Source organism: Mus musculus, chromosome 12 (genome assembly GCF_000001635.26).
Source record: "Mus musculus strain C57BL/6J chromosome 12, GRCm38.p6 C57BL/6J".
Classification (NCBI taxonomy): Eukaryota; Metazoa; Chordata; class Mammalia; order Rodentia; family Muridae; genus Mus; species Mus musculus.
This window is the reverse complement of record NC_000078.6, coordinates 73,961,087-73,988,966: the sequence shown is the minus strand read 5'-3', so window position 1 is coordinate 73,988,966 and position 27,880 is coordinate 73,961,087. Positions and strand designations below refer to the sequence as shown.

At 42.6% G+C, this 27,880-nt stretch overlaps 1 protein-coding gene and 1 pseudogene across 4 annotated transcripts; both read right to left on the bottom strand.

Annotated features, from left to right (window-relative positions):
* On the bottom strand, window positions 1–24,510 carry Snapc1 (small nuclear RNA activating complex, polypeptide 1). Of its 4 annotated transcripts, XM_006516336.4 has the most exons (11): window positions 24,221–24,481; window positions 21,530–21,620; window positions 20,900–21,059; window positions 20,588–20,728; window positions 19,336–19,440; window positions 18,628–18,786; window positions 17,014–17,082; window positions 16,368–16,430; window positions 13,806–13,956; window positions 6,388–6,489; window positions 4,571–5,104 (listed from the first exon to the last, which is right to left on the bottom strand). In XM_006516336.4, the coding sequence occupies exons 3-11, from the start codon at window positions 21,050–21,052 to the stop codon at window positions 5,070–5,072; spliced, it is 978 nt and encodes a 325-aa protein (XP_006516399.1). In that variant the 5' UTR covers window positions 21,053–21,059; window positions 21,530–21,620; window positions 24,221–24,481; the 3' UTR covers window positions 4,571–5,069. The 4 variants fall into 4 exon arrangements, with proteins under 4 accessions (NP_848479.1, XP_006516397.1, XP_006516398.1 ...); NM_178392.5 differs by lacking the exon at window positions 21,530–21,620 and having other exon boundaries at window positions 1–5,104; window positions 24,221–24,470; XM_006516334.3 differs by lacking the exon at window positions 21,530–21,620 and having other exon boundaries at window positions 3,078–6,250; window positions 24,221–24,510.
* On the bottom strand, window positions 27,390–27,880 carry S100a11-ps (S100 calcium binding protein A11, pseudogene; annotated as a pseudogene).

The window sequence follows — 27,880 nt, the reverse complement described above, 5'->3', positions numbered from 1 at the left end:
TTTTAAATATAAATTAAATTTTAATTTTATATTTTACATTAACATATAAAATACATAAAATATAAATTTAAAACTAAGTGGCTAGAACTATGACCCTGCTGGACCTAGACCCTCCCTCTGGTGCCACAAGTTCTGGGCTCGACAAGGTCTTACAGGAAGCCCACACCTGCCCTGTCTCATTTCCTGTAGCCATCCAGCCAGCACAATTGGTTAGAATCCTCTGCTCACTTTATTAATGTTAATATCAGGGAAAAAATAAATCCACCAAAGAATAAAACAAAATGAAATTCTGTAATACAGCCCCAAGGAGACAGTCTACACTCCCATTTCCTCTCCAAAGCAATTAAATCCTAATTACACAGACCCAGAAACATTACAGAGACATTTGTTCTAGCGCTGTAGACTGCAGTCGTGGGAATAAATCATATTTGTAAATCTAAGAAAGCACATGGAAAAAAATAATAAGAGTTATTCACTGGTAGCACATACATATAGATCACTTCGCTGGTAATAAAAGGTTTTGTTACACACTGAAGACAAATGAAATCTTTTGATTGGTTCCTATCAAATTGCAAACAAGATGATTTTCTAGATATACCGTGTTTTTTAAAAGACAGGGTATTTCATTTTTTAATACAATACACAAAGTATCTTCTTGCACTGTTAGTGGAAGGAAACAGTTGAAGTTTACAAAGACCGTAAGCTCAGCTAACTATGCTTTATGGTTTTAAAACATTCACTGGTGAAGCCCTTGCCAGCCTAACGATGCTACCAAGGGATGCTATGCACCAACCACATTGCAGGAAACTAAGACAAACCAGCCACCTAAAGCCTTTAACAAACGGTTAGCAACTGCTGAAGCTCTAGCAAAATCACATCACTTAAAATTACATTTACATAAACAACTCCGGTTCATCGCCTTCTCTCAAAGGCTGAGGCTAACATGATACTCTAATTCTCTGGTAACAAGGCTTCCCAGTTTGCTTCTACCACTGCAATAATGATCATGATCAAAAGCAACCTGGAAGAAAGGGTTTATGTCATCTTATGAACTAGTTTTCTTTCTCTGATTATCAGCTGGGTTGGAAATCTCTGAAAAGAGCCACCAGCAACACCACCCCAAACCTGAGTATAAATTCCCCTCATCTCTCTGGCATCACACAGTGAGTCTAGGGCTAATAAGTGGCTGACATCACAAAGTACCAAGCAGAGTTTTCGGCAGCTTCAGACTCACGAGGCTCCTGCGTAGAAAGTTCAAATCCTGCTAGGATATATTCATGTAACAAATACTCTGCGTTCCAGTAAAAGTGCCATATTTTTAAAAAGTGACAACGGAGTGTGGTGGCACACACCTTTAATCCCAGAGCTGGACACAGGTGGATCTCTGTTTCAGGATAGCCTGGTCTACCCAGCAAGTTCCAGAACAGCAGTTTTTTTTTAGACAGACAGACAGACAGACAGACAGAGGGACCCTGTCTCAACCCCCACCCCACCAACTACATAAAGACAAATGGTTAGAGAAGGTGACAAAGGAACTATTTCAATGAAGATGGAAAGGACAAGGAGAAATCAGAACCAACAATCGGTGCTTCCAGATGAAAAGTCATCGGAGAAAATCAAGAGCAGATTGGATACAAGAGAAGAAAAGATGGTGAACTTGAAATCAAAAGGCACTCTGAGGCAATGGAAGAAGTATTATTGGAGAAAACAAAATACAACCCAAGAGAGAGTACAAAGTAATTAGCAAACAAGGCTCAAGTCCCAGAGAGAGAAGCAAGTGAGGAGAGTGCAGAATGCATCATGGGTTAGAAAAGCCAACCACACCAGACCTGTATCAGACTGAATAACAAACAACAAAGCCTGCAGGCAGCCAGGGAGGGCCTGGAGGAACTTCTGGTAGAGCGTGTGGTTAGTATATGAAGGCCATGGGTCCCACCATCAAATAGACAGACAGACAGACAGACAGACAGACAGACAGACAGACAAAAATATAACACAAAGAAAAAAAGATTGAGGTACACGAGGGACTGGAGGAACAAATTCTAATTTCCTGCCAGAGACAAAGCAGGCTGATGATGATGGAGTGAAAAAAGTCTTGCAAGTGTTGACAGAAAGGGGGAAAGAGCTGAAACAACTAGAATTCTACATCTTGCAAAAACAATTTCATTCAGAAATGAAGATATTTTTTCAGACAAACAAAATATGATAGAACTGGTCTGCAACCGTGCTGATATATATATAAATAAATCAGTATTAATTTCTTCAGACTGAAAACGAACCATCCGAGATCTACTCCCAACGGCTTTCCCAGAGGAATAAAGAGCAGTGGGTTCGATTTACGGGAGTAAACACAGGACTGTTGCTAGGTGGCAGTCTGTAGTCCCACCTACTTGGGAAAGTGAGACAGGAGGATAGAAGGTTCAAGCCGTGCCTGGGCTACACAGTGAATCCCAAGTCCAGCATGGGCAACTTGCCAACTGTAACAAAGGACTGGGTGTAAAACATTCACTGGTGAAGCCTCTGCCAGTCTATTAATGTGTTACAGTATATGCAGCCCCAAATTATTACAGATGGCATAAATTATTAAATGCCAGAGCAAACCCAGCCTGCCCCAGAGCTGAGGTCCTTCACCACTGTGCAGTGACTTACCTGTGAAGGGAATAGCGTGTCCCTTTAACTACATCCTGAAGGTGCAAGGCTGACACTGCATTTTGTCAAACCACGACTACACTGAGAAACCCGTGAGACTGTAAAGGCCTGACCTTTCTCACCTTTGCTGAGGAAAGCTGCCACAGATGGGTCCTTCTCTGTCATCTGCCATGCCCTCTGGTACATGGGACACAACTGATTTGGATCTCCACCCTAGCTAAGAGCATCATTTGGTGTTAAGAGAGGCCTATAGCTAATTCCCAAACCCTTGAGGAAGCTGTCTTTGATGAGTGCCTTACTTATTTAACCATAATCTTCCAGTAAGCTCCCAGCATTTACGATAGTGGGAGTATGCTTTTGTTTCTTGCAACTGAAAGGAGCCTGCTTGAATGTCTCTTAAAAATTCAGACCTGTAATACACAGCACAGTAGAATGAATAATTCAGACATTTAAAAATATCACATAAAAGGGATTATACAACCTCAAGTCTGGGCTTTGACATTTATATTAACACAGAGAATAAGAAAAATGTGCAATGAAAATTACTACATAGTCGCTCAAAAGATAAATGAAAATGTGAATAGTTTTAACACCCACAGAGTTCTTTCTAAGCCATTTAAAAAGTAAGCCTTCTTCAAACTGTAATTTAATTCAAGAATGAAGGGTAAGGAAGGCATTAGTAACTACAGTTATTTTCCAAAGCTAACCTGAGAAAAATAAAAGTAACTTTCAGTGCAAAGTTTGTTTTTAAGGTATTTTCTCAAGACATAGGTAGACACGTAAGTAGACAGATAAACAGACAGAGGTACCAGTCTTTCACTATACCCAAGGTAGTCTGAGAAGATGGTATTCATTATACCTAATTAAAATTGACACAAGGTAATGAGGGTTCCCTTCAGCTGTGGAGTGAACCACAGGTTAGCCTGATCAACTCAGGGAGCTGGGCAAACACAAACTTTCGGTTACTATGACAACACTGTTTGCTACTCACCATCCCTTTGTCTGTGAAATGACACCATGGTCTTTTATAAGCGCTTTGTGAAAAATAGATTACGACTCAGGTACATAGCGTTTCAGCTGTACAATGCTAATCCACTCAGCTACATATTACTAACCAAGCTCTGGTGTTGCAGCCCAGCAGCTCTGGCCCATGTTCACACTGTAATGTCCAACCCATTATCGGACAGAGCTGAAGTCAGACACAGGAAACAACTGCTTTTTAGTAGCTAACAGGATAACGATGTCAAGTATTATCCAAGCCAACATCAGTATTTTGGTCTTAACATATTACATACCTAAGATATACATTTTCAATCATATCAGACTTGGAAATTACCTCTTCAAGCCAGCCTTTGAGCCTTAATAATTAACTATATGTCAGGCTGCATTAGCCTCACAACACAGAGGCCGTGTGTTGGCAGCTTTCAAGCACAGCTAAAGCCATCTCCACTTAAAACTCCAGGGGTGTGAAATTAAAACAGCAGCACACACGTGACTAGAGACATCTTTTCTGTGATTTACAAAAGTTCTGTGTCAAAGACACGTTTCAGAATCTACATGACTGCTCCTATGGGCCTATTAGACAGTACATAAGCATTAAACAGTGTATTAATTAATCTTATGTGTAGACAAGGACACACACACAGGTACCTATGCATTCATATACAGTAGACCAATGGGAACTTTAAAGCAAATACTACAGAGGGTAAGGAGTGAGGCCCGGCGGTGCATTATCTATAATCCCAGCAGTGGGGAGGCCGAGCAAGGCAGTACTCGCATGGAGAGTTCAAGGCCAGCCTAGCATACACAGGCAGACCCTGTCCAAATCAATGAGGAAGTAAGGGTACATCGTAAGCACGAAGGCAGCCGTAACTTACTAAGGTATCAGTCAAGTTATTGGCCATGAAAATTTCACACACTAGAAGATAAAACAAGGGGGCAAAATTTTTATTGCACTTAACCATAACACACAAAATATTCAACAAAAACCCCAGCCAAATCCGTTGCTAGGTGACAGGTATGAATCATTTATATATAAATGCATTAGTACAGCACAAAAACTTTCAGGAAAGAGTACTAACTCACAAATATGTAATTCTTTCTATTACATTCTGAAGGCAATAGAAACTCTATCTCCACTCATACAGACCCCTAACAAGTCTAACAAGTTTAACACATTTACAATCTATTCTGTAACAAACTACAATGTAATTTGTTAAAATTGCAATATTAACAAAAATGTTAAAATTAATCTTCAGAGTAAACCTTTACTCAACTCTTGGCCTATGGCATGCTCTTCCATCTCACAGAAATGAGCTTGTTCTCAGATCCAGTCTTCACTGGCTACTTCCTGCTTAGAACACATGACACCTTTCTTCTGTTGGAAAGCTCAAAATTTAAAACTCCACCAGCCTCCCGGTTCAGCATTTTCTCTTCCTCTTGGGCGCAGTGAACTCTGTGGATACAAGGTTAAGAACTCCATGGATTAAAATACTGACATCTAAATGAAAGGTTTATATAATAATACACATTTTACCTGCATATATTTAAAACAGACTAACCCAACCAATAATGTCCCACAGCCAAGACCCAAGAAGGAAACAGGTAGATAAATAATGCGCACTCACACACGCACGCACACACACACACACCACGCACACACAGACATTAAAATGCATAATATATATTAAAATGTAAAGATACATATATAATAAAAGCTACAACATGGTTCAGGTTGGGCTAGAACTTGCTATGTGACCCAGTTAGTCCTCACACTTGTAATCCTCCTGTTTCAGCTTCCTGAACGCTAGGATTAAAGGTTTGTTTATTGAGACTTGATCTCAGAGTATAGCGCCCAGGCCGTCCTCAAAGTGGACCTCCTCCAAGTGCTAAAGTTATAGGTGTGTGCCACCACGCCCAGTGACCCAAGTATCTCAATACTTAAGAAAAATTAGACGGAAATGATTGCTAACTTACAATTTAAGAGAAAAAATAAATCATTGCTGACACACATGCGGAATTTCCTCAAATGAAACTGCAGTTGAGAGCCTCTGACCTCCAAAGAGACGACAGGACTCCAGTCTTACTGAGATGCCGATGAGAGGAGACCTCACTCACCCTGAACCCTCCTTCACAATTACTCCGCTTGAATTCCATATGCCTGCCTTCCATACAACTAGCACGACCCCAGGGCAGCAACACTGAACTGTCTAGGCTCGTGCAAAGAGAAAGTGAAGAGTCTGATTCCACGACAGTGAAACCTAGAAACACAACACACACGCAAGTATTCTGATCCTTCTGGCTCTCACAGCTAAATGCAGTAACTATCACACAAATAACCATCATTAAATACAATACACAGAAACACAACCTTAGGAAGACATGATAGAGAAATAGTCCTCATCAATGAAAAGTAGAAAGGAAATGGGGAGAGGGGCGTCAGAAGAAAAAGAAAACAGATTCCTAGAAGAAGAGCATCCAGGACGGAGAGCACAGCCGGGCAGAGGCCTGCAAGCAGCTTCTCGGGCAGGCGGGCGGGCGGTCACACCAGCAGAATTCCTGGCAGGCGTCCACATCCGGATACTGCATCACTGCTTGCAGGCTGTGGAGTGAGTCCATGGTTACCAGGACAACACTGACAAGCTCCAACAGGCCAAAGACGAGGGTCGGAAGAATGAGTCCTGTCCTAGGGAGGAAATAGCCTAAGTCGATGCAGGAGCTAAAAAGATGCACGGGTACCTGCTTTTCTGACGCCACCCATGTCCTCCTCCTCCTCCTCTGTAATAATAGGCATACTCAGGTGTAACGACTTCTCTTCCTTACGTTCATTCGGAGCGTTACCTAGGAATATTTAGACATAGTGAGAAATGACTGTATACAGAAACAAGGAATGCTGATCTTAGATGTTTTAACACTGAAATTATAGCAACGTAATTATGCATTCTAGACTAGAAATCCTTTAAATGTTTATTTTCTAATTAGCTTACCAAGGCTCCACATGACTATCTCAGCCTTAAATGATCCCTCTCTCCATCTGTCTAATCTTTTAAGTTTTAAGATACATGTGTCCCTGGGCGTAGCTGCATACACCTATAACCTCAGCACTCAGAGGACAGCCTGGGCTACCATGAGATCCAGCCTCAATTAATTAATTAATCAATTAATTAATTAAAATAAAATGCAGGCAGGCAGACAATCAGACGGACCAACCACAGCACTCAAGAAGCGGAAGCAAGAAGATTACAAGTCTAAGATCTAACTGGGCCACAAAGCAAGTTCCAGGTTAACCTGAAATATGTTTTGAAACCCTGTACCTACAAAAACAACAACAAAACCCTCCTCTGCTTTGAAAACTATTCTTTTATTGGGCAAAATAGAGAGAATGAGAAGATACAAAAGTTAGGAGAGATGCCTTATTTGATTGTTACTACATAAAACAGGGCGTCTAGAGGGACTTAATCATGTGGGTTATTTCAACTTTATAACTGAAAGTTGAACAGATTTCCATTTTATTATTTTGAATACAAACACCTTTTCTTTAGCTATACAAGACACAAGCTCACATCCTTCTTTAGTACTATCTGCCCGTGAATTTCCATTTTCAAAAACGCTGGAGTTGGGCTGGGATGTAGCTAAGTCAGTAGCGCTAACCTTAACATGCTCAGGTTCTGTGTTCAATACCCAGCACCTATAGTCCCCAGCACTAGTGAGATGGAGGCAGGAGGACTGGAAGTTCAAGGACAGACAGACATTACAGGAATTGAATCTAGTCAGGCAGATTGAGCAAACATCCCCCCACATTAAATCTACAACCTGCCACCCAGACTTGCCCAGCATTTACCCAGCATCCTCCTCCTGTATGCCGAAATGCCCTTCATGCTTGTCTCCTCCCATCAGTCTCTGTGCTCATTTGCATGTCAGGTGCCCTCTAGTGCCTACAGGCGAGGCTGTTATTCACCACTCCTGACTGGGAGACACCAAAGCAGCCCACTGTAGTCTGTTACTCCTACCTACCACGTTGTCCCTGGGTTTCAAGGAAAACTCTAGCCATGTCACTTTCTTGCTCAGTATTTCATATACTTCCCCTCTGCCTACTGAATGAAACCTAGGCTACTGATTCTACACTTGAAGTTTAGCAGTGATACAATCCTCAACATGTTTTTTCAAAATGACTAAAAGTTAACATTGTTTACATGTGAACTAGCATGGGCCTCACTCTATACATCCCAAACACTGCCCTTTTCAAGTCCTATGCTGGGTGTCTGCCATCATGTGGATGCTGGGAATTGAACCTGAGTCTTACAGAAGAGCCAGTAATGCTAAACACTGAGACACCTCTCCAGCCCCACTAGTGTTTTTGTTTTTTGTTTTTGTTTTTTTAAATAAGTACAAAGTACTCTTAGACTCACCCACACATATCCATCATGTAGATATGCAGTGGGCTGATGTCACTTGTATTGTAACGCTAAATATGGGCCACTAAGGCCTGATTGCCCCCAGAGATCAGAGAGTCTGCAAGTAGACCCAAATGCTATGTGACCCTCCCCAAAAGTTATTCCTGACTGGTGAGTAATGATGCCCACAGCCTATAGCTAGGCAGAATTGAGATGGGTGGGGCTTGGGGTGCCCAGGTCAAAGAACCATGAGGAGAGGGAAAGATGGAGAGAGGAGACGCCATGGGATAAGAATCTTAAACTGATGGCCATGAGGGCTGGCTAATTGGGTCATCTCAATGGGTTTATTTCCAAAAAATATGTAAAGGCAATTTGGAAAAAGAAGAAAGGGTAGTCTTAAATGATGTTAATACAATTTCACATCCATAGTCAAAAAAACCACCTCCACCTGCATATATAACAAAATGATTCAAATGTGTCATAGACATCAAAGTAATGTTTAAAGTTACAAAACGTGTAGGAGAAAACATTGAAAACCTGTTTTCAAATAAGATTTTTTACATATAATACAAAAAGCATAAATCATAAAATAAAAAACGGTAGATTGCACTTCTTCAAAATTACAATTCTTTTTTTTTTTTTTTCCAAGACAGGGTTTCTCTGTGTAGCCCTGGCTGTCCTGGAACTCACCCTGTAGACCAGGGTGGCTTCGGACTCAAGAAATCCACCTGCCTCTGCCTCCCAAGTGCTGGGATTAAAGGCGTGCGCCACCACAATTCTTAAGGCAATGTGGTAATGTGTGTATGCAGTACCAGCACTTGGGAGGTGGAGGCAGGGGGTTCAGGGGTTTTAAGGCATCTGTATCTACAGACAGCCAAGGTAAGCTTGGGCTACAGGAGTCCCTGTCTTCTCAAAAACAAAACAAATCATGACAAGAAAAGTTCAATTCTCCCTTTTTTCCCCCTTGAGACAGAGTCTAACTATGTAACACTGTTTGGCCCGGAACTCATAGTAACCTTTGTACCTCTGATTCCTTAGCACTGTAAGGATTAATGGCATGCACTGTCATGACCACTAAAACACTTATCTTTGTAAGGAGAGAGAGAGAGAGAGAGCACGAGCATGAGAGAGCGAGAGAGAGAGAGAGAGAGAGCATGAGCATGAGAGAGCGAGAGCGAGAGAGAGAAAGAAATTGAGCTACATCCTGGAAAAAAATGCAAAATAAAATCCTGATTACTGATAAAGGTCTCTATCTGGGCAGCATCTGTATCTCGCTATTCAATGGTGAGTACCCACTCAACTGATCGGGGGAGCATGGACTGCTCTTCCAGTGTCCAGTCAGTTCCCAGGCCCCACAGAAAGGCTCACAACCATCCTTAGCTCCAGGAACCTGATGCCCTCTTCCAGCCTTCGCAGGCACTGCACACATATGGAACAGATGAAGGCAAAATACCTATACACATAACATAAAAGAAATTCTAAGTTTTTTGTTAAAAAAATGTGGGGTGAGGGACTCATAAGCACACACCTCTATAGTCATTAAGGAAAGTCAACTGGGAACAAACTGACCCTGTATTATACCCTGAGTGGTTATGAGAAGAAACAAACACTGTAATAGCCAAAGCTGCTGACTCTGGAACCAAGTAGAGACTGGCCATTTCTGGAGAGGACTGAATTGGTAGTGTTGTGTAACAGTTCCCTGTGAGATGGAAACTTCCTATCCTGCAGGGAAGCTCTAAAAGTAGGGAAGTACACAGCCCCAAAACAGCTTCAGGAAGCCCCTGAAACAGACCAGATTCACTAGGCCCTTTCCTGCCGGAGTAAGGAATACAAGCTGAGAGTCTCTCTCAGAGGAAGGGAAGCCAAGCTTCAAAGAAGACTCTCCGACAAACTGAGCTACCAAGACTCAGACTAGACCAGCTACCTGGAAGAAGCAGAAACCAGCTGGGCTGTCTAGGAGAGGTTTAGACCAGTATCACCTGAAAAGGACACTCTCCAACCTGTTGAGCTGATCGCAGGCTGTACAGTTGTTCTAGGCTCCCAACTCCGTGAGCTGTCACCCATGCTGAGGTGAGCTTCGGTGATGTAGCTGTCTTTGAGTCATTTTTGTTCCTATAAATAACCCTGACAAAACTCACTGGCTTACCAAGTTGGACTTTGGTATCCATACTTTGTTTGGTCTGTCACTGGACCCCTGTCATCTTTGGTAAGTAGATGTGTTGTCACACAACATATAGTCACACTGAAAAAGTGGCAGTTTTGTATTTACCCAGGATGTGGGATTTCTGGATCACATGACTTAGGTTTATAGGAAAGTTTTACATAAAAACTATAATGGCTTTTTTCACAACTGCAGAAAATGCCAACAGCCTAAATATCTTTTGGCTAGTGACTGGGTAAACAGTTGACATTAGACAGGAAAATGCTAAGGGCAGTGGAGGAACTAGCTGACTCTCAAATATGCCTGTTTCTAAAAGCAGAATAAAAAGTTTGTCTATTTCTCTGAAGCAGAGAGAGAGAAAAAAAGAGAAGTCAGCCAGACAGAGTCAAGGCGGTCAGGGTCTGTTGGCAGATTCCCAGCCTGCTGAGGCATGGAACGGTAAGAGGAGGTGCACCTGAGGCTCAGGGCGAAGGCCTAAGAATCTACTGACCTTGGTGGAAGGAACAGGGAGGCTTTTGGATGGGAACAGATGTTTTCTGTGTATATTTCAGCAACTGTTTCTGTTAGCTTGTGGCTTTACTTCCCACTGTAGTGTAAGAAAGCTATGAGAAATACACTCACTGGTCACATGGTATTGACCTGCAGCCCTCTCATACCTGTCTCTTGCATCTTTCTCTTTCCTATAATCATCCTCACTCCCCCTCAGAGGACTGTTCGATTTCTCACTGGTGGAGCTGGTACACACATGCATTACCTAAGTTAAAGCCCAAACCCAAAGGGTACATATGCTAGGCATGGTGGCACATGTAATGCCACCATGTCTTTAATGCCAGCCCTCCAAAGGCAGAGGCAAGTGGATCTCTATGAATTCAAAGCCTGCCTGGTACACAGTGAATTCCAGAACAGCCAGGGCTACAGAGTGACCTGTCTCAACAACGACAACAACAAAAGTTACATATTATATTATTCTGTTCATTTGGCTTTCTGGAAAAGGCAGCTCTATTGGGACAGAAAACATGAGTGGTCACTCAGGGAACCGAGGCCAGAGAAGATGCTGACTGCCAAGGGGCACAAGCAAAACCACTGCTTTACTCGAGTGGCTGGGTTTTCTGGCACCACGTTCATTGGATCAGTGGACTTCCTCGCTTCATTCTCAGCCTTGGGGAGGGTTGTTTACAATGAAATAACGATGTTAAAGTCTTGTGTCTGCACAAATCCATCAGGTTCCATTTCCATCCAACAGTATTTCACTGTTTCCACCATGAGCAGATACTAGACTTGCTGGTATCTTCTACTGAGAGGTTTTCTCTTTTAATCAGCTAATATGAATTACACTGGGTTATTTCTTGTATCACTGGGATACAAAAGGCTGCTGGATTTGATGTGCTTTATCTAGGGAGGGACTATGTGTGTGTGAAGGATACAGGACTTCAGTTTATTTCCTGCAGTAACAAACTAAAACCTGTCCTTTCTATTTTCTGAAAGGATTTGTATAGGAACATTACTCTTTTCCTAAACATTGACAAGCTGGGTGCCATGGTACTTGACTAACCCTGGCACACAGGACATTAAAGCAGGAGAGTTCAAGGCCTTCTGAGCTGCAGAGCAAGAGACTGTCTCAAAGAGCTGAAGCTATAGACATGAGCAGGTGCATACAAGACCATCAATCCCCAGGACTGGAAAAACAAGTTCACAGAAATTTCCCAGTTCAGCATCTTGAAGTTTCACCCCCTTACTAGCTGAAAGACTATTCTAACCTTCTATCTCATGTCTGAGGAGAAATTTATAGTCTGTTTGGTTATTTCTTTCTAGACTAATAAAGTTACCCAGAGCCTCCTTAGGAAGCTTTCCAGCTCTACCTTCTGCAGTAGGACCTCCCTTACTTTACTACACTTCTGCTTTTCTTTTTTGCTTTTCTAGAAATACACTTTACATGTAACACTGGCCATTCACAGTAAGTCATGAAAAGTGTGTAGCTTCTCTGATAATGTACAAGTTCATTTTCCAGTCACAACAACGAGCTCTGCATGAGCGACGTCAGGCAAAACATTCTTCAAGTGTGTCATGGCTAACAGGCTCTCCCTGTACATCTGTCTGTTTTTAAAAATTAAAGGAGCATCTAAGTCTTTTCTCCAGGACAGGGTTAATATGGTTGTCTGTGGTTGACCTGGCCCATCGCCTGCTTAGAAGTGCACTTCTACTGCAATAAACCCCTTTATTCTCATACCCTCTGCAGCTACTCTCACATACTGGTAGCTGGGTAACTAAGCTGTGGAAAAAAAAAAAAAACAACAACAAAATAAAACTGTATGACTTGAGCTAGAGAGATGGCCTAGTGGTTAAGAGTACTGGCTAGTCTTCCAGAGGACCAGGGTTCAATTCCTAACACCCAAATGGCAACTCACAGCTGTCTGTAACTCCTGTTCCAGAAGATCTGACACCCTCACAGGCATACATATAGGCAAAACACCAATGCACAGGAAATTAAGATAAATTAATTTTTTAAACATTAAAAAAAAAACCTGTAAAATCTGTAAGCTCATAAAATACCAGCTATTTGGACCTTTTAACGAAAGTTAAATGACTCACTAATCTAGAGAACTTTTTTATATCAAGGTTGGATATTAGATACCATCAAGTATCTTCTCTAATAATTATTATAGTTAATATATATTTTCCCTTTTGGCCAAAAAGATAAACTATATTAATAGGCCCAGTGAATGGCACCGTGACTGCCCCCAGAGATAACTGGACTCAGGGGAAGTTTTCAGCTTGGGGGCTGCTTTGTTTGTACTGTGGGTTTTTTTCAATGCCCGAGTTTGTCCTAACAGTTGTCTTTCCTGTACCCCCAGCTTCTGAGGAGCAAGCTTTCCTTGTGAAGTGCTTCTTGGCTGCCCTTAACAACAGACTTCTTCCTCTGAATTCTCACATCTGACATACACTTCAATTCTCCCTCCCCAGCCTCAATACCGGAAAAAGAAAACATGCTCAGAGCCTCTAAGTTTCCTTTCTCAAACCCCCGAGGTCACCAGAAATGATAAAGTCATTAAGTATCTGTTAATGTTTCTACTGTTTTCTGCCTTTATACAGCATCCGGGTAATTCTTGAAAAAAATCAAATCATTAAAATATACAGTTGTTTAAGCCTCAAGTAATGAGGCCATTTCACAAACACTCCATTACAAATGAAAATCAGGGGTAGTTCAATGAATTTAACTGAAGGAGAGAAGGTTTTTAGAATGCATTACTTATTGGCCTTTCCTAGATGTAAACTTAATTCACATACATCATTACTAATAAAGTTATCCTGATTAACAAGTCTGATATAATCTCTAGGGTCTCTTTCAGCAACAAGAGCTCAAGAAGCTATGAAATTGGGTTCATTTTTAACATTAAATTCCATGATTTTTCCAAACAAGTCTCTTTCTCTTGTTGTGGGACAGAATCTTACTATGTAGCTCAAGCTGGCCGTAAACTGGCAATCTTCCTGCCTCAGCCTCCAGAGTGCTAGGATTACAGATACCCCCCAACCAACCCTGCTCTAGTCCATCCTAGAAATAAAGGCCTACTCTCCAGCACCAGGTCTTTTAAAAACCAAAGTACCTTTGCTTCTGGAAGATCTCTTCCTTCCTGCTGGTCCTGCTGGTTCTCTGGTTCTCTTTCTCTTAGCTGCTCTGCCTTGCACTTGTCCAGACCCAGAGTCAGAGTCAGAAGAGTCAAGCTTGGACTGGCGATGCCTCCTGGACTTGGACACCTTTGTGACAGAAACCCAGTTACTCAAATGAAGAACAAAATGGTCTGAGGACAGAGCACAGGAGTGAGAGAGGGGCATCTGCCATGGTGCTCTTTCCCACACAGGCCTGCACTACACGTAACTGTACCGCCAGATTCCTGCAGCTGCCTCACCACCAGCTCACGCTGGGTTAAAATGCCGCTGCTGTCAACAAGAACGATAATGAATCACAGACAGAGTCAGAAGTCAGGTCTGACTCAGAAAAGTTCCCTTGAGGTACCTCCCATGCTTTGCCTAGCTCCAGGTATGACCACGTGGTCCAGACTGGTAAAGATGGGTTTCACATCCCCACACCACTATGACTATTCACTGTGTTTTAGAACTGTAACTACCAGGAAGGAAACATCAGCTTGGAACCTAATGCCAAGAGCAGGACCAGCACTGAAGAGACTGGAAAAGTGGGGAAGGAAGGTCCAGTCCTAATGGTGCCTAAGACCAGAAAGCCAAGGGTTTTGTTGTTGTTTTGAGACAGCGTCCCTCGACATAACCCTGGCTATATAAACTATATAGACCAGTCCGGCCTTGAGCACTGAGAACAAAGGCATGCACCACCACACCACCTGGACTTTTCTTAATTGAATCAGCTTACAAATTCCTTCACTTGCTTAATGCAGTGTTCAGTTACTGGTAAGTGCATTTCAGGTATCAATGAGTCTCCAAAAGCAATTCTGTAAGATACTAGCTGCACCTCAAGAGGGAAAAGAACTACAGCCCTGCAATGATATATTAGAACAACTTGTGGGGTATAATGTAATTAGATTTTCAAAGTTATGTGATGTCATAAGATATACATCATTTGACAACAAATATCTTCATACATATAGAGAATTCTGGTTAAAAAGAACTAGATACAACCCATCTATCTTCTTTGGCATGTCTTCAGTGTCTTATACTCACCTATTTACTGTGATAATTCTGTAGCAATCATGCAATGTCTAACCAATAAAGAGTAATTCTAAGTTGGAAAACGATAGCTTGCTTTCTCATAATATAGATTCACACACAAACACAAAAAAATTCCAAGAAAAACATACAGAATTAAGATTGTATTTATCAGTACTCCCAATGCTCCAGTAAAATAATAAGAGCACAGAAAAGCACAAAACAGACATACAATGGAAACAACACTATTATAATTTTGCATGGGAAATGGTTAACAGCTGACTAACAGAAGAAACATTAGAAAATGAATGGTCACCAAAGAAACTCATTACAAGACAGCCAACCCCACTAGGAATTGCACTAAAACCACAGGGAGACAGAGTAAAACTCTACATAGGTAAATGTGTCCTGTTCCCAGCCTCAGAGCTGGGCGTTGCACCACCTCCCTAGGACAACAGGAGTCTGTTCTCCGGAAAGAACATACCAGAGAGGTTTAGGATTTTAAAAAGAAAAAAAAAGAAGAAAAGGGCTGGAGAAATGGCTCAGTGATTAAGAGCACTGACTGCTCTGCCAGAGCTCCTGAGTTCAATTCCCAGCAACCACATGGTGGCTCACAGCCATCTGTAATGGGATCTAATGCCCTTTTCTGGTGTGTCTGAAGACAGCAATAGTGTACTCATATAAATAAATAAATAGATAGATAGATGTAAAAAAGAAAAGAAAAAAAAGCAAATAAACACAAAACAAGACAAGATGGCCCATGCAGGAGGCAGCAAGCCTGAAACACATCACCGCTAGCCACTCAAATACAGAGACATCTGAGGAGCGCCAACCTTCTGGAACAAAGCCAAAAGAACTAAAACAGAGACCAAAATAGAAAGAGAAAAGGACTCAAAGGAAATAGGAGAAAACATCAAAAAGTGAAATTAAATTAATATCCTTAATGACAGACATGGTATCCTATGAAAAAGGGCAAAAATATTTTTAAAGAAACATTCAGAGAATAAGAATATTCTCAGTAAAAAAAAAAAAAGTCAACACAATACTAAAAACAAAGCAAATGGACAATAAAAATCAAGATATTTAAGAAACATCTGAACCGAAATGGACAGAAACCAGCAAAGAAAAACAACAGGGTCAAGAAAAAAAATGGTACAATTCAAATTATTAATTTAAAGAAATTCTTCAGTATAAAGCCTGCAGACTGAAGCCATGGCCAGGCGACACCAACAATCAATGAAAACCGGACTACGGTACCAAGGGTGCCCTGAACCTCAAGGACAAAGAGAAACTCCCAGAAGGTGGACGAGGATGGAGAACAAGGCTTCAGAGTTCCAGGCAAAAGGAAGAGCTAGAGGAGAAGCCGCAGCGGTGACTCTCGGGTCAGGGTGCGGCGGATGGCTTGGTACTGACTTTTAAGCTGTGTATCTGCATCACAGATGAACACGAAGGTGCCACTTAGGAAAGAACTCACTAAACAAGGAACTTACCGGGACAACAGCTGAAAAGGCTTTCGCTTTTATTTTCGCTAAAGACACAGCTCTCTCACATCTCTGGAAGGAAAATAAACAAGGGAAACCAAGTTGAAACATAAACGTTAGGGAAATTGTGAAAACGCAAGGACCTATCCTTGGGATTAAGACAGTTTATGAACACACTGGTAAGAAATCACACGTGACAGATACCCTCTGCCTGCCACATGGCGGGTGATAATGCCATGCTCATTGGTGGACCATTTCCTTCAAGGCTCACAAAGGAAGGAGACACAAACCATTAGGGATTAAGCCATTCCCTCATCTGCCTGTGCCTAAAGATGACTTCACAGATCAGTTGGAACACTGGCCATGAGAAACTGCTCATGTGCCTAGGTGTCACCAGGGCCCAAAGGCTGAAAAGCAGGAAAACAGCCCACAAACCTGCATGAGAACCGACACAGCTCCCATCACTCGGCCCTGCCTGCTCCAATCCCTAATATCTCACTCTCGACAAGCGCTCAGAGTGACCTCAACAGTTCGTGTGAAGAACAGACTAAATGGAGTTTTCCTGTGTTTCCATAATTCGGCCCAAGGGTCATAACACCTATGAAGCAGAATTAGTCACACATAAAGGGAAAGACGCCGTAAACATTCTGCAGACCTCTGGCTCCTCTGAAGAGCCTTCACCGTTCTCTTCTCCATCTTTAAGTTTGGGTTTTAAGGAGGGATTCTGAAAGAACAAAAAATAAATTTTATTTATGTATGATTATGCATACACATTTATAATTCTGTTAATTACAGATAGTAGATTGCAATTTTAACAGTGACGAACATTTACTTTTAATGACTGAAAAACCAGGAGGAGGCAGTTTCAAATTACTACAGCATGGTCACCATCTGTCCTACTACTGTGATAAAGACCAGAGCCAAAAGCAACTCGAGGAAGAAAAGGTTTCCTTCAGCTCACAGCTTCCAGTCTATCTCAGCTCACGGCTTCCAGTCTATCTCAGCTCACGGCTTCCAGTCTATCTCAGCTCACGGCTTCCAGTCTATCTCAGCTCACGGCTTCCAGTCTATCTCAGCTCACGGCTTCCAGTCTATCTCAGCTCACGGCTTCCAGTCTATCTCAGCTCACGGCTTCCAGTCTATCTCAGCTCACGGCTTCCAGTCTATCTCAGCTCACGGCTTCCAGTCTATCTCAGCTCATGGCTTCCAGTCCTATCGTGAAAGGAGGCAGGGTGGGGACTCAGGAGGCACCTCGAGACAAGAACTGAAGCAGAGGCTATGGAGGGATGCTTACTGGCTCACTCCCCATGACTTGCTCAGACTATGTCTTTGAACCACCTAGGACCACTGCCAGGGCAGTATTACCACAGAGGGCGGGGCCCTCCCACACGGATCAATAATCAAGAAAATGAGTCGGTCGTGGTGGCGCACACCTTTAATCCCAGCACTCGGGAGGCAGAGGCAGGCGGATTTCTGAGTTCGAGGCCAGCCTGGTCTACAAAGTGAGTGCCAGGACAGCCAGGGCTACACATAGAAACCTTGTCTCGAAAAACCAAAAGAAAGAAAGAAAGAAAGAAAGAAAGAAAGAAAGAAAGAAAGGAAGGAAGGAAGGAAGGAAGGAAGGAAGTAAGGAAGGAAGGAAGATAGATGTAGAACTCTCAGCTCTCCAGCACCACATCTGTTTGAATGATAAATGGACTGACCCTCTCAAACTGTAAGCCAGCCCCACTTAAATGCTTGCCTTTATAAGAGTTGCCTTGGTCATAATGTCTTTTCACAGCAATGAAATCCTAACTAAGACTCAAGGCTAAGCCACACAAGACAGACAATGCTGGAGACGGAGAAGAGCCTCCCCTGGTGCAGTGTCCCCTACTACACAGTAAGTGGGGTAGGTGGAACCAGACCCTCAGGTTCCTAAGAAAAAGTACTTTTCCAAAATTTTAGATGCAGCCCGCTAATATTTACAAGTTGGTAATGAACCCCAAGTTTTACAACAATGATAGAATTAATTCTGCACCAAACAAAATTAACCTATTTTCTGGGTTTAAACTAAAAGCAATTCAACAACTTTTATTGTCCCTCAGGCCCATTTGTAAAACTGAATAATGTCATGTCACAGGCCTAGTAAGAAACAAGGCCCTAACAAGAAAGGTAACGCCCTCTGAATCTTGACTCCACAGCAATGTGGCCTCTCTACAGTACTGACAGATTTAAACATCTGCCTCTAACACAGGGGGCCTGGGGGAGGCAGCAACAAGCAAGCACTTACCTTCCGTTCCTTGTGCCACTCCTGATGCTCCAAAACTATGTTCTTAATGTTCTCAAAAAAGTCCTCCTTTACCAGACTGAGAGCTCTGTCTGGCATGGACTTGTCTGCTGAAATAGCATGCTTCATATTTTGATAATGATCGTGAACATTCAGCATTTCCTATAAGGAAAAGAGGATTTTTTTTATTTCTTATGCAATGTAGGGGTTTTTTTTTTGTTTTGTTTTGTTTTATCCTAAAAGACAGTGTCTTCGTATGTGGCCCAGGCTGGTTGGAAGTGTAGACCAACATGATGTAGTACCAACATGACTGGTACTTTATATTCTTTATTTCTATCTTTAATGACAATCTTTTTCTTTTTCTTTTTCTTTTTTTTTTCTTTTTCCCCCAAGACACGATTTCTCTGTGTGGCCCTGGCTATCCTGGAACTCACTCTGTAGACCGGGCTGACCTCAAACTCAGATGTGTCTGCTTCAGACTCCCAAACGCTGGGATTAAAAGTACACACCACCACTGCCCGGCTTAATGGTAATCTTAAAGGCAAACTAACTCACAATATAATTACTTTCCAAAGTGGCTACAAGTTGCAGGATATATGCTAAAATCATAATAGGAACTCTCAATATCTAGTTAATGAAGTCATAACCGCAACATATTAACTGTCAACAAAACCACTTTCCCCAACTTGGAGAGTATAAGAACAAACTCACCTCTAATACATCAGAAGTGATAAGTTTCATTACACGATCATTCGGGTCCTTAAATTTCTGTGTCACTTCAGTTTGTTGAACTTTTTTCTTCATTCTACACGAAAGCTAAATACAAAGAAACACCTTTTAAAATGAACATCCTGGGCTGGAGAGACGGCTCTGTGGGCAAAGGCACTTGCTGGGCAAGCCTAGTCCCCTGAGTAGATTCCCACGAATCCCCATCAAGGTGGAAGGAGAGAGCAGACACCACAGTGGTCCTACTGTGCGCATGCATGTACACGCATGTATCACCTACATACAGACACCACAGTGGTCCTACTGTGCGCATGCATGTACACGCATGTGTCACCTACATACATTGTCAAATGCACAAACATGCACAACAGTCACAATTTTTCAAAAATGTTAAATGAGCTAAAGAACTTAAATATAAGCCCGGAATAAATTTGTATCAGTAGAAGAACACACAATACACTTCTTAACTAGCCATTTTCGGAGTCTACTGGATTTTTCTAAGTAGTAGATGCCACACTGAATGCTACAGGGTCTGCCCAGCTTCCAAAGGTCTCATGATTTGCCAGAAGGAGAATATCTGTTCTTTTAATCTCAGTTGTTACAAAACTGAAGAAATGGTGAGATTTATCAGAAGTTCATTTTTTATCAACTAAGATTTAAATTCATTATTCTTCAAGTAGGCCCTCTTGACATTCAAATGGAGAAAGGCATGAGGCTGAAAGAGGCAGCCCAGTGGCTGAGGAACAGCCTCAATGCACGTGGCTCTGGGCTGACCCCTCAGCTCTGGAAAGAGATTTTAGAAAGCAGATATGGATGTCGGATCTCTCCCAGCTCACAGAAATTAGCTTCAGTGTGGCCCACAAACACCTACACTCAAGAGCAGGGGCTCACCTCTGTCTGCAGGGAAAAGAAGACAGTCAGAAAATATTCTTATTGCAAGGCTAGAGTTTTGAACACCACTAACAGACTTCCCATTTTCAGGAGAACAAAGCAGACTGTGGACAATGAATTGTAACTGCTTGTTTTGAAAGTAACTGTTTTTTTAAAGCCAGGTGGTGGCGGGAGCCCACCCTTTATTCCCAGCATGCAGGAGGCAGAGGCAGGCGGATCTCTGTTCAAAGCCAGCCTGGTCTACATAGTGAGTTCCAGCACAACCAGGGTTACACAAAGAAACCCTGTCTTGAAAAAAGAAAAAAAGAGAAGAGAAGAGAAGAAATGATGTTTTTAGGCAACGTACCAGCTTGGGCATAGCTGTGAAGTGGAAGGCTCTGTCCAGCCGAAGCTTCCTGAAAACAAAAGCCGCGTCGAAATGCTGTGCGTTCATCAAGTCTTGCTGAAACCTGATGACTTCATCCCAGTCCTTCAAGGCAACTCGGATCTACAGCAGGGGGAGAAAAGTCACTCTGTGAATACATTGGATCCTTTCCCACAAACATCAGCCTAAACACTGACATTTCCACTTAAGTCCTTTATTATTTAAACAAAATAAAAAACAAAACCAGTGCCTGGTTCAAGTTTCTACCGAGGGACAGTAATCACTAGGCCTCACCTTTTGTTTCGGCTGGCACAGCTGTGTGTTGTACAACCCGTACAGAAGATACAAAGCGCCAACTCTGATCTGGAACGTGTGTGGAGGCAAAAAGTAGCGCCACGCCAAAGCTAAAGCTTCCTTTGTAAACATGTTCTTTTTTAAATTCCTCATTTTGCCACTGCAAAACAAAGAGGAAATATTTCCAGTTATATAAATATGGCATATCCTTCTGTAAACAGCCCCTAGGAACTAGACGGAGAACCCACACCCGACCCTCTTGTGACTCAAGCAAAAAGAACTTATTTTCTACTGTCCTCGACACCACACACTGTCAGGTAACCATGACACTGCCACCAAAACACCAGCCTTGCTGCCAAACTGATGACTATAGAAAAAGCTTCAAACTCATATTGAGTATTTAAAACATTCAATATTGAAATAACCATGCTCTTACAGGCTCAACACTCTGTGTATTTTAATCTATACTATACATTTCCCCAGTAGTCTCCAGGATTTTCATCATTTTCTGTCCATGGGAACCTTAAGTGAAAGTCAGAGAGAGCTAACACTACCTAACCCATCTTCCCGTTCATCAGAGCACAAAAGGAAGTCTGAGCGATGAAACAGTGAAAGCGACTTTGAGCATACCATCCGAGTGTTCTGTGACAGGCCTTAAATTGGCAGATTAAAAATGTTCTCCGTTTTTTAAAGCCAGACACAACAGCACACTCCAGAGACCCTAGCAATTGGAAAATAGAGAGAGAAAGGTCAAAAGGTTGTCCTTGGCTACATACTGAGATCAAGGCCAGCCTGGGCTACAAGAGATCCAGTCTCAAAACAAAACAGGAACTTGGGGGTGGTGGCCCAGACTGTAATCCCAGCACTCTGGAGACAAGAGGTACAGACTGTCACAAAGTCAACCTTCAAATACAACCTTAGCTAAAATGCCTCAAAATACATCATATAATTATAAATATGCTGTGGTTTTCATATTAATAACAGCAAAACAAAATGGTAAACACCTAAGCACCTTAGTTAATATAATTTATTACATCTCATTACAAATGGAAGAGGAAACAATAAAAATAATAAGTACAGTAAAAGAACACAAAAGACCTATGGTAGGTAGTGTGGAGACCAAAATGACTCCTAAAGAAAATCCAACTGGGCTGCAGTGGCATACGCCTTTAATCCCAGCTCTCAGCAGGCAGAGGCAGGGGAAACTCTGTGAGTTTGAGACCAGCCTAGAATACTCAGTTCTAGGACACTCTGGGCTTCACAGAAAGACCCTATCAGGAAAAAGGGAGGGGGGGGGGTAAGGAGGGAAAGTTACCCCAACCTCTTTAGTACAGTGAAAGACTTTAAAAACAGAAAAGACAAGACAACAGGCTGTGCAAGGTGATGGCACCTTTAATCCATCTCCATGGTACTTTCCAGGCCAGCCAGGACTGTATAGTAAAACCCTGTCTCAAATAAATAAATAAATAAATAAATAAATAAATAAATAAATAAATTTAAACTAAGTTTTAAAAGGAAACAGGAAGACATAATAGATTTAGATTCTTTTTAAAGATGGGGTCTCTATCTTCCAGCCCAAGCTGACCTCAAACTTGCAATTCTCCTGCCTCTTGATCGCTCTAATTAATAAGCCTCTGATACCACACTTGATAAAATTAACTTCCTCTAAGTGTCAATTTTCTTTCTTTTTATTTTTTTTGTTTTTGTTTTTTTCAAGACAAGGTTTCTGTATAGCCCTGGCTGTCCTGGAACTCACTCTGTAGACCAGGCTGGCCTCGAACTCAGAAATCCGCCTGCCTCTGCCTCCCAAGTGCTGGGATTAAAGGGGTGCGTCACCACGCCCGGCTATAAGCTTCAATTTTCTAATCTCTAAAACATGGAACACTTATACCAGCTTTTCAGAGCTCTAAGTTAAGTATATTAGATAATGAATCCATTACAGTTAGCTACATAAAATATCAGTTGTACAATAAATAATTTTTGTTGTTATTTGGGGTTTTGAGACAGTGTCTCCTGCAGAATTCTCTTTGTAGCTAGGATGGCCTTGTACTCCTGGCCTTGATTCTCCCCACATTCTGGGCATTCTCCCCACATTCTGGGCATTCTCCCCACATTCTGGGCTTAGAGGAGTGCTGCCCCAGAGCAGGTTAATTTCATCACCTGTAGTAATTTACACCTTAATTTGTAATAACTGACAATCTACATAATAGTCTAAATCAATAATATAAAAAGTTCTATTTTATTCAACAAAAGATCTATTAAGATTCCATTCAATCATTTACCCTTTTCAAGAATTTATATGGTATGGTAATTAATACAAACACCGTATTCAAACGTGGGCAAGGTGGTGAATGCCTGACCTTAGAAGGAAGAGTCAGGCAGATCTCAAGGCCAGTCTGGTATAACGGCAAGTTTCAGGCCAGCCAAAGCTACACACAATGAGGGCAAGTCTCAAAAACAAGTAAGGAATACCACATTAATCACATGGCTGTTCTCACTAAGTTCAGTCTAAGGGAGAAATCAAAGAGTAGTAATAACTCTGAACATTAATTTCACACGTCGAACCAGCTAATATATTGATTCATTTAATTCCCACACTATCATGATCTAGTTTACAGACAAAAAGGGTTGTCTCAGATCTGGGGGAGGGGGACTGGAGAGCTGTATTCAAATCCTGATGCCCAAGACCCATCATCTCCACTCTTCACCGTTATCCAAGACTGCGTCTCTAATTATGAAATATACTCTAGACGGTGAGATAAGCCCTTCGTGCTGGGGGTAGACAGAACTCGAGCCTCTCACTTAGTCCCGAAGGCCAAAAGAATTCCCTAAAGAACTGTCATTTGGGTTCAAAAATGACTGACGAAGTGGACAAGCAAAAGGAGATGGAAAATTCCCAGGCTAGGAAACGCCAGTGGAGTACCAAAAGCAACTCGAGCCAAGAGAGTGAGTGCAAGGTGTGGGCACTGGAGATGAGGCTGGGGACAGAGGTAAAGGCAGCTACTGGCTTGAATCTAGGCTTTATCCAACTAAAGGCGATACACAGAGATTCAAACCTGCACTTGCAACGTCAGTTGTTGCATGCTAAATGAATTCGTTCGTAGAGGACCCTGTGTCGGTGGGAATACTTTGTTTCTAACCGCGGATTCATTCGGCAATCAAGATTGGAGGAGGTTTGGCCTCGGATGGAGGCGGTGGAGATGCAGAGGGCCGAGCCAGCAGAGTGCAAGGGCGACCCACGGAAACCGCCAAGGCGGAGGTCGGGGATGCAGGCTGCGTTCCCCACAGGAGAGACAGGGTAGGAGGACGAGGCACACCCACCAGAAGATGGTCGCGAACTTCATGCTGCGCCAGAGCTCCGTGAAGTCCTCGAAGCGCACGCTGTCCATCTCTTGGAAGCGGCTGAGCAGCGTCTCGTAGTCAGTCTGCAGGCCCGGAGGGATCCCCACGCCTTCAACAGTTCCAGCGCCCGTGGGACGGGTCCCGGCGCCCGCAGGAGTCCCCATGCTCACTCTCTCCCGGACCCGGCTTCCCCAATGCCCAGAAGGCCCTGTAGCACCGCCCCAGTCACGTCACATCACGTACGCGCACTCCGTGACGTACTATCCGGGACCTCAAGCCCCGCCTTCATCCGGGTCTTACCTGGCGCCTGTGGCGCTTCTTGCGCGTGCGTAAATGCAAGGTGATTTTAGTCTAGGAAGCCGAACTTGGTGTGATACACGCCTTTAATTTCAGTGCTTGAGAGGCAGAGACAGGAGGATTTCTGTGATTTACAAGCCTGTCCGGTGTATGCAGCGAGTTTCAGGTCTACATAGAGAGACCCTCTAAATAAATAAATAAATAAGACCTTCAAATTAGATAAGTAGGTAGATAAAACAATAGTAGTGCCTGCTAACTATTAATCAATAGGACATGAAGACTCGATTTCTCTCTCTCTCTCTCTCTCTCTCTCTCTCTCTCTCTCTCTCTCTCTCTCTCTCTCTCTCTCCCTCCCTCCCTCCCTCCCTCCCTCCCTCCCTCTCTCTCTCTCTCTCTTTCTTTCTTTCTTCTTTTTTTTTTTTTTTCCGAGAAAGGGTTTTCTGTATATCCCTGGCTGTCCTGAAACTCATTCTGTAGATCAGGCTGGCCTAAAACTCAGAAATCCGCCTGCCTCTGCCTCAACTAACAGCCCCCAAAAGGATTTGAGGTCTTCATTGCCTCCTGACTTATGTAAACTACACTTAGCCTGCCAGTCTTCTTTAAAGTGACTCTACAGTAGCAACCACCCTAACCTCCCTCCACGTGGGAAGATGATCTAAAGAGAACTTGTTAGGGAAGGAACTCCCGTGGTTCTTCCTCATTGCCAAGATCCCCTACAGTCTATGCTTACTTGAGTGATTAATTTGTGGCTCTCCAAGTAATATGCAACCACTCTGGGCAGCAGTTGCTGTTTCCTACCGTTGTTGCCTCTGACAATCTAGCACACTGTCTGATATACTGTTTGGCTAAAGTAGCTCTCTAGAAATCCCACTTTTTAGCTTCTCCCAGGGGCTTGTTACGGGTTAGCATTCTGTATTTGAACTGTATTTCTGTTTTGAAGGCACACTAATCTTTAGAAAAGGTATTCTGGGATGTGCTTGTATGGATGCATTTATTTTATTGTTTGTAATGGTTTGTTTGTGTGTGTGTGTGTGTGTGTTTTCATGAACACACCTCCTGGCCCATGTGGAGGCCAGAAGTTGATGTCCAGTGTGTATACATATATTTTAGTTGTAGTGGGTTTTTTGGTTTGTTTTGGGTTTTTTTTTGTTTTTTTGAGACAGGGTTTCTCTGTATAGCCTTGGCTGTCCTGGAACTCACTTTGTAGACCAGGCTGGCCTCGAACTCAGAAATCCGCCTTCCTCTGCCTCCCAAGTGCAGAATTAAAGGCGTTTGCCACCACGCCCAGCTATAGTTGATTTTTAATTTTATGAAAATAGAATTGCAATCTACAACTCATATTCTTCAAAATATTTTTAAACATTCAAGATGTATCTGTGCTGCTATTTGCAGCCATAGTTCCTATTTTCACTGTTGAATTAACACTAATACTTTGTTGAATTAATACACAATTTGCCCACAGTTCCCTCTTGGAGTTTATATAAATTCCAGATTTTGCTATCATAAACAAAGCCACTACAATCACATCTCCACCTACTTTGTAAGGACAAAATACAGAAGACTTAATCAAATTTGAATTTTCATATCAACTTTAAAGCTTACTTCCTGTGACAAAAATCCTTAAGACAATTTACTTTAAAAAAAAGAAAAGAAAATGTTAGCTGGGTATGGTGGTGGTGCACACCTTTAATCCCAGCACTCAGGAGGCAGAGACAGGTGGATCTCTGTGAGTTCAAGGCCAACCTGGTCTACAATCTGAGTCCAGGACAGCCAGGGCTGGTTACATTGAGAAACCTTAGAGAGAGAGAGAGAGAGAGAGAGAGAGAGAGAGAGAGAGTTTATTTGGACTTCAGTTGATTGTTAGTTAACCCTATTGCCTTGGGAGGAACGCAAATGATGGAGCTCTTAGGGGTATGTGTGTGTTTGTGTGTGTGTGTGTGTGTGTGTGTGTGTGTGTGTGTGTGTGTGTGTGTTGGGGTTCAAGAATCACCTCCCAAACCATACAAACACTGATCTTAAGTAAGAATAGTTTATTGAACAGACATCTTCATACTGAATGTTTGGGACAACAAAAAGGACTCAGAAGCTTAACTGTAGTATTAGACTGCTCTCAGGATAGACTTTTTATAGGAAAAATCAGCTTCAGACATTTAAAGGGCAAGGAGGCGAGCAGTTGGCTTCCTAGGCAAAGCTCTTTGGTCCTGAGTACAGTAAGCAGGGTGGTGAACAGGGAAACTTCAGAGCATTGAGATAACAGAGCATGCATGTTATACTCTTAACTTTGGGTTTATTAGTAGCATTCTTCAGTGTCAGCCACAAAAACCACCACGAGCTCATACATAGGTGCAGGAAGGACTGCCAACTGCTCAGCTCTGACTCAAGATATTTTAGACATAACAGTTCAGATTGACCTTTGATTTGATGGGTCCTACATAAAGTTTTGTAGAATTTCTTAAGATTAGCAAGCCTCATACAGAACAAAACAGGGTATGTGGTCAGGATGTCGTTGCTTTAAGCCCAGTCACTTCTATGTGTCAATGATTGGCAGGCATGTTATAGCAACACTATGAAATAGCTGGCAGGCATGGAACAAAATGGCTACAGCTATTCTGGGGGTGAGTGTTAGATCATAACTTCTTGTTGTTGTTTTGGCATTATTTTTAGGGGTGTGTGGTGGCCATGGCATGTACGTGGATACTAAAGCACACTTTCAGGCAGTCACTTCTCGCCTTCTGTACAGGGATCCTGGGATTTCTAACTCAAATCTCAGTTTTCCCCCTGCAAGAGTTTCACTGACTAAATTGTCTTACTGACCCAGTTTTTCTTTTTCTCTTTTTTCTTTTCTCTTTTTAAAAATGGCATTGTTTTATTTTTGCCAGCAGGCGTGGGATACATGTTGCTGTAGGTGTGCTGTGCTCAGTGCAGGTGTGGATGGGGTCGGGGGAGGTGATGACTTGGTGGTTGGAAGGGACCAGAGAGGATTAGATTCGCTTCTGGGAAGTTCTGAGGAAAGAATCATGGCATGCTGTAGCTAAGCCACCAATGAGATTGAGAAAGTCTTGGAAATCTAGCTGCCCATCACAGTTGAGGTCCAGCTTCTTCATCATGCGGTCAAGGACACCGGGGTCCTTCTGGTTCTTTGTGAAGGCGGCCAGCTCCGTGTTCATGAAGGAAAGGAATTCAGTTTTGGAGAGTTGAGAGCCGTTTCCATCCTTCCCGCTGTACTTTTGGAGGACAGCAATCAGGGACTCAATGCATCTCTCCATCTCTGTAGGCATTTTTGCCAAGTTGGGGAGCGAGGTCCAGCTGCGACTGTGGCTGACGGTGACTTGAACAGGAGTG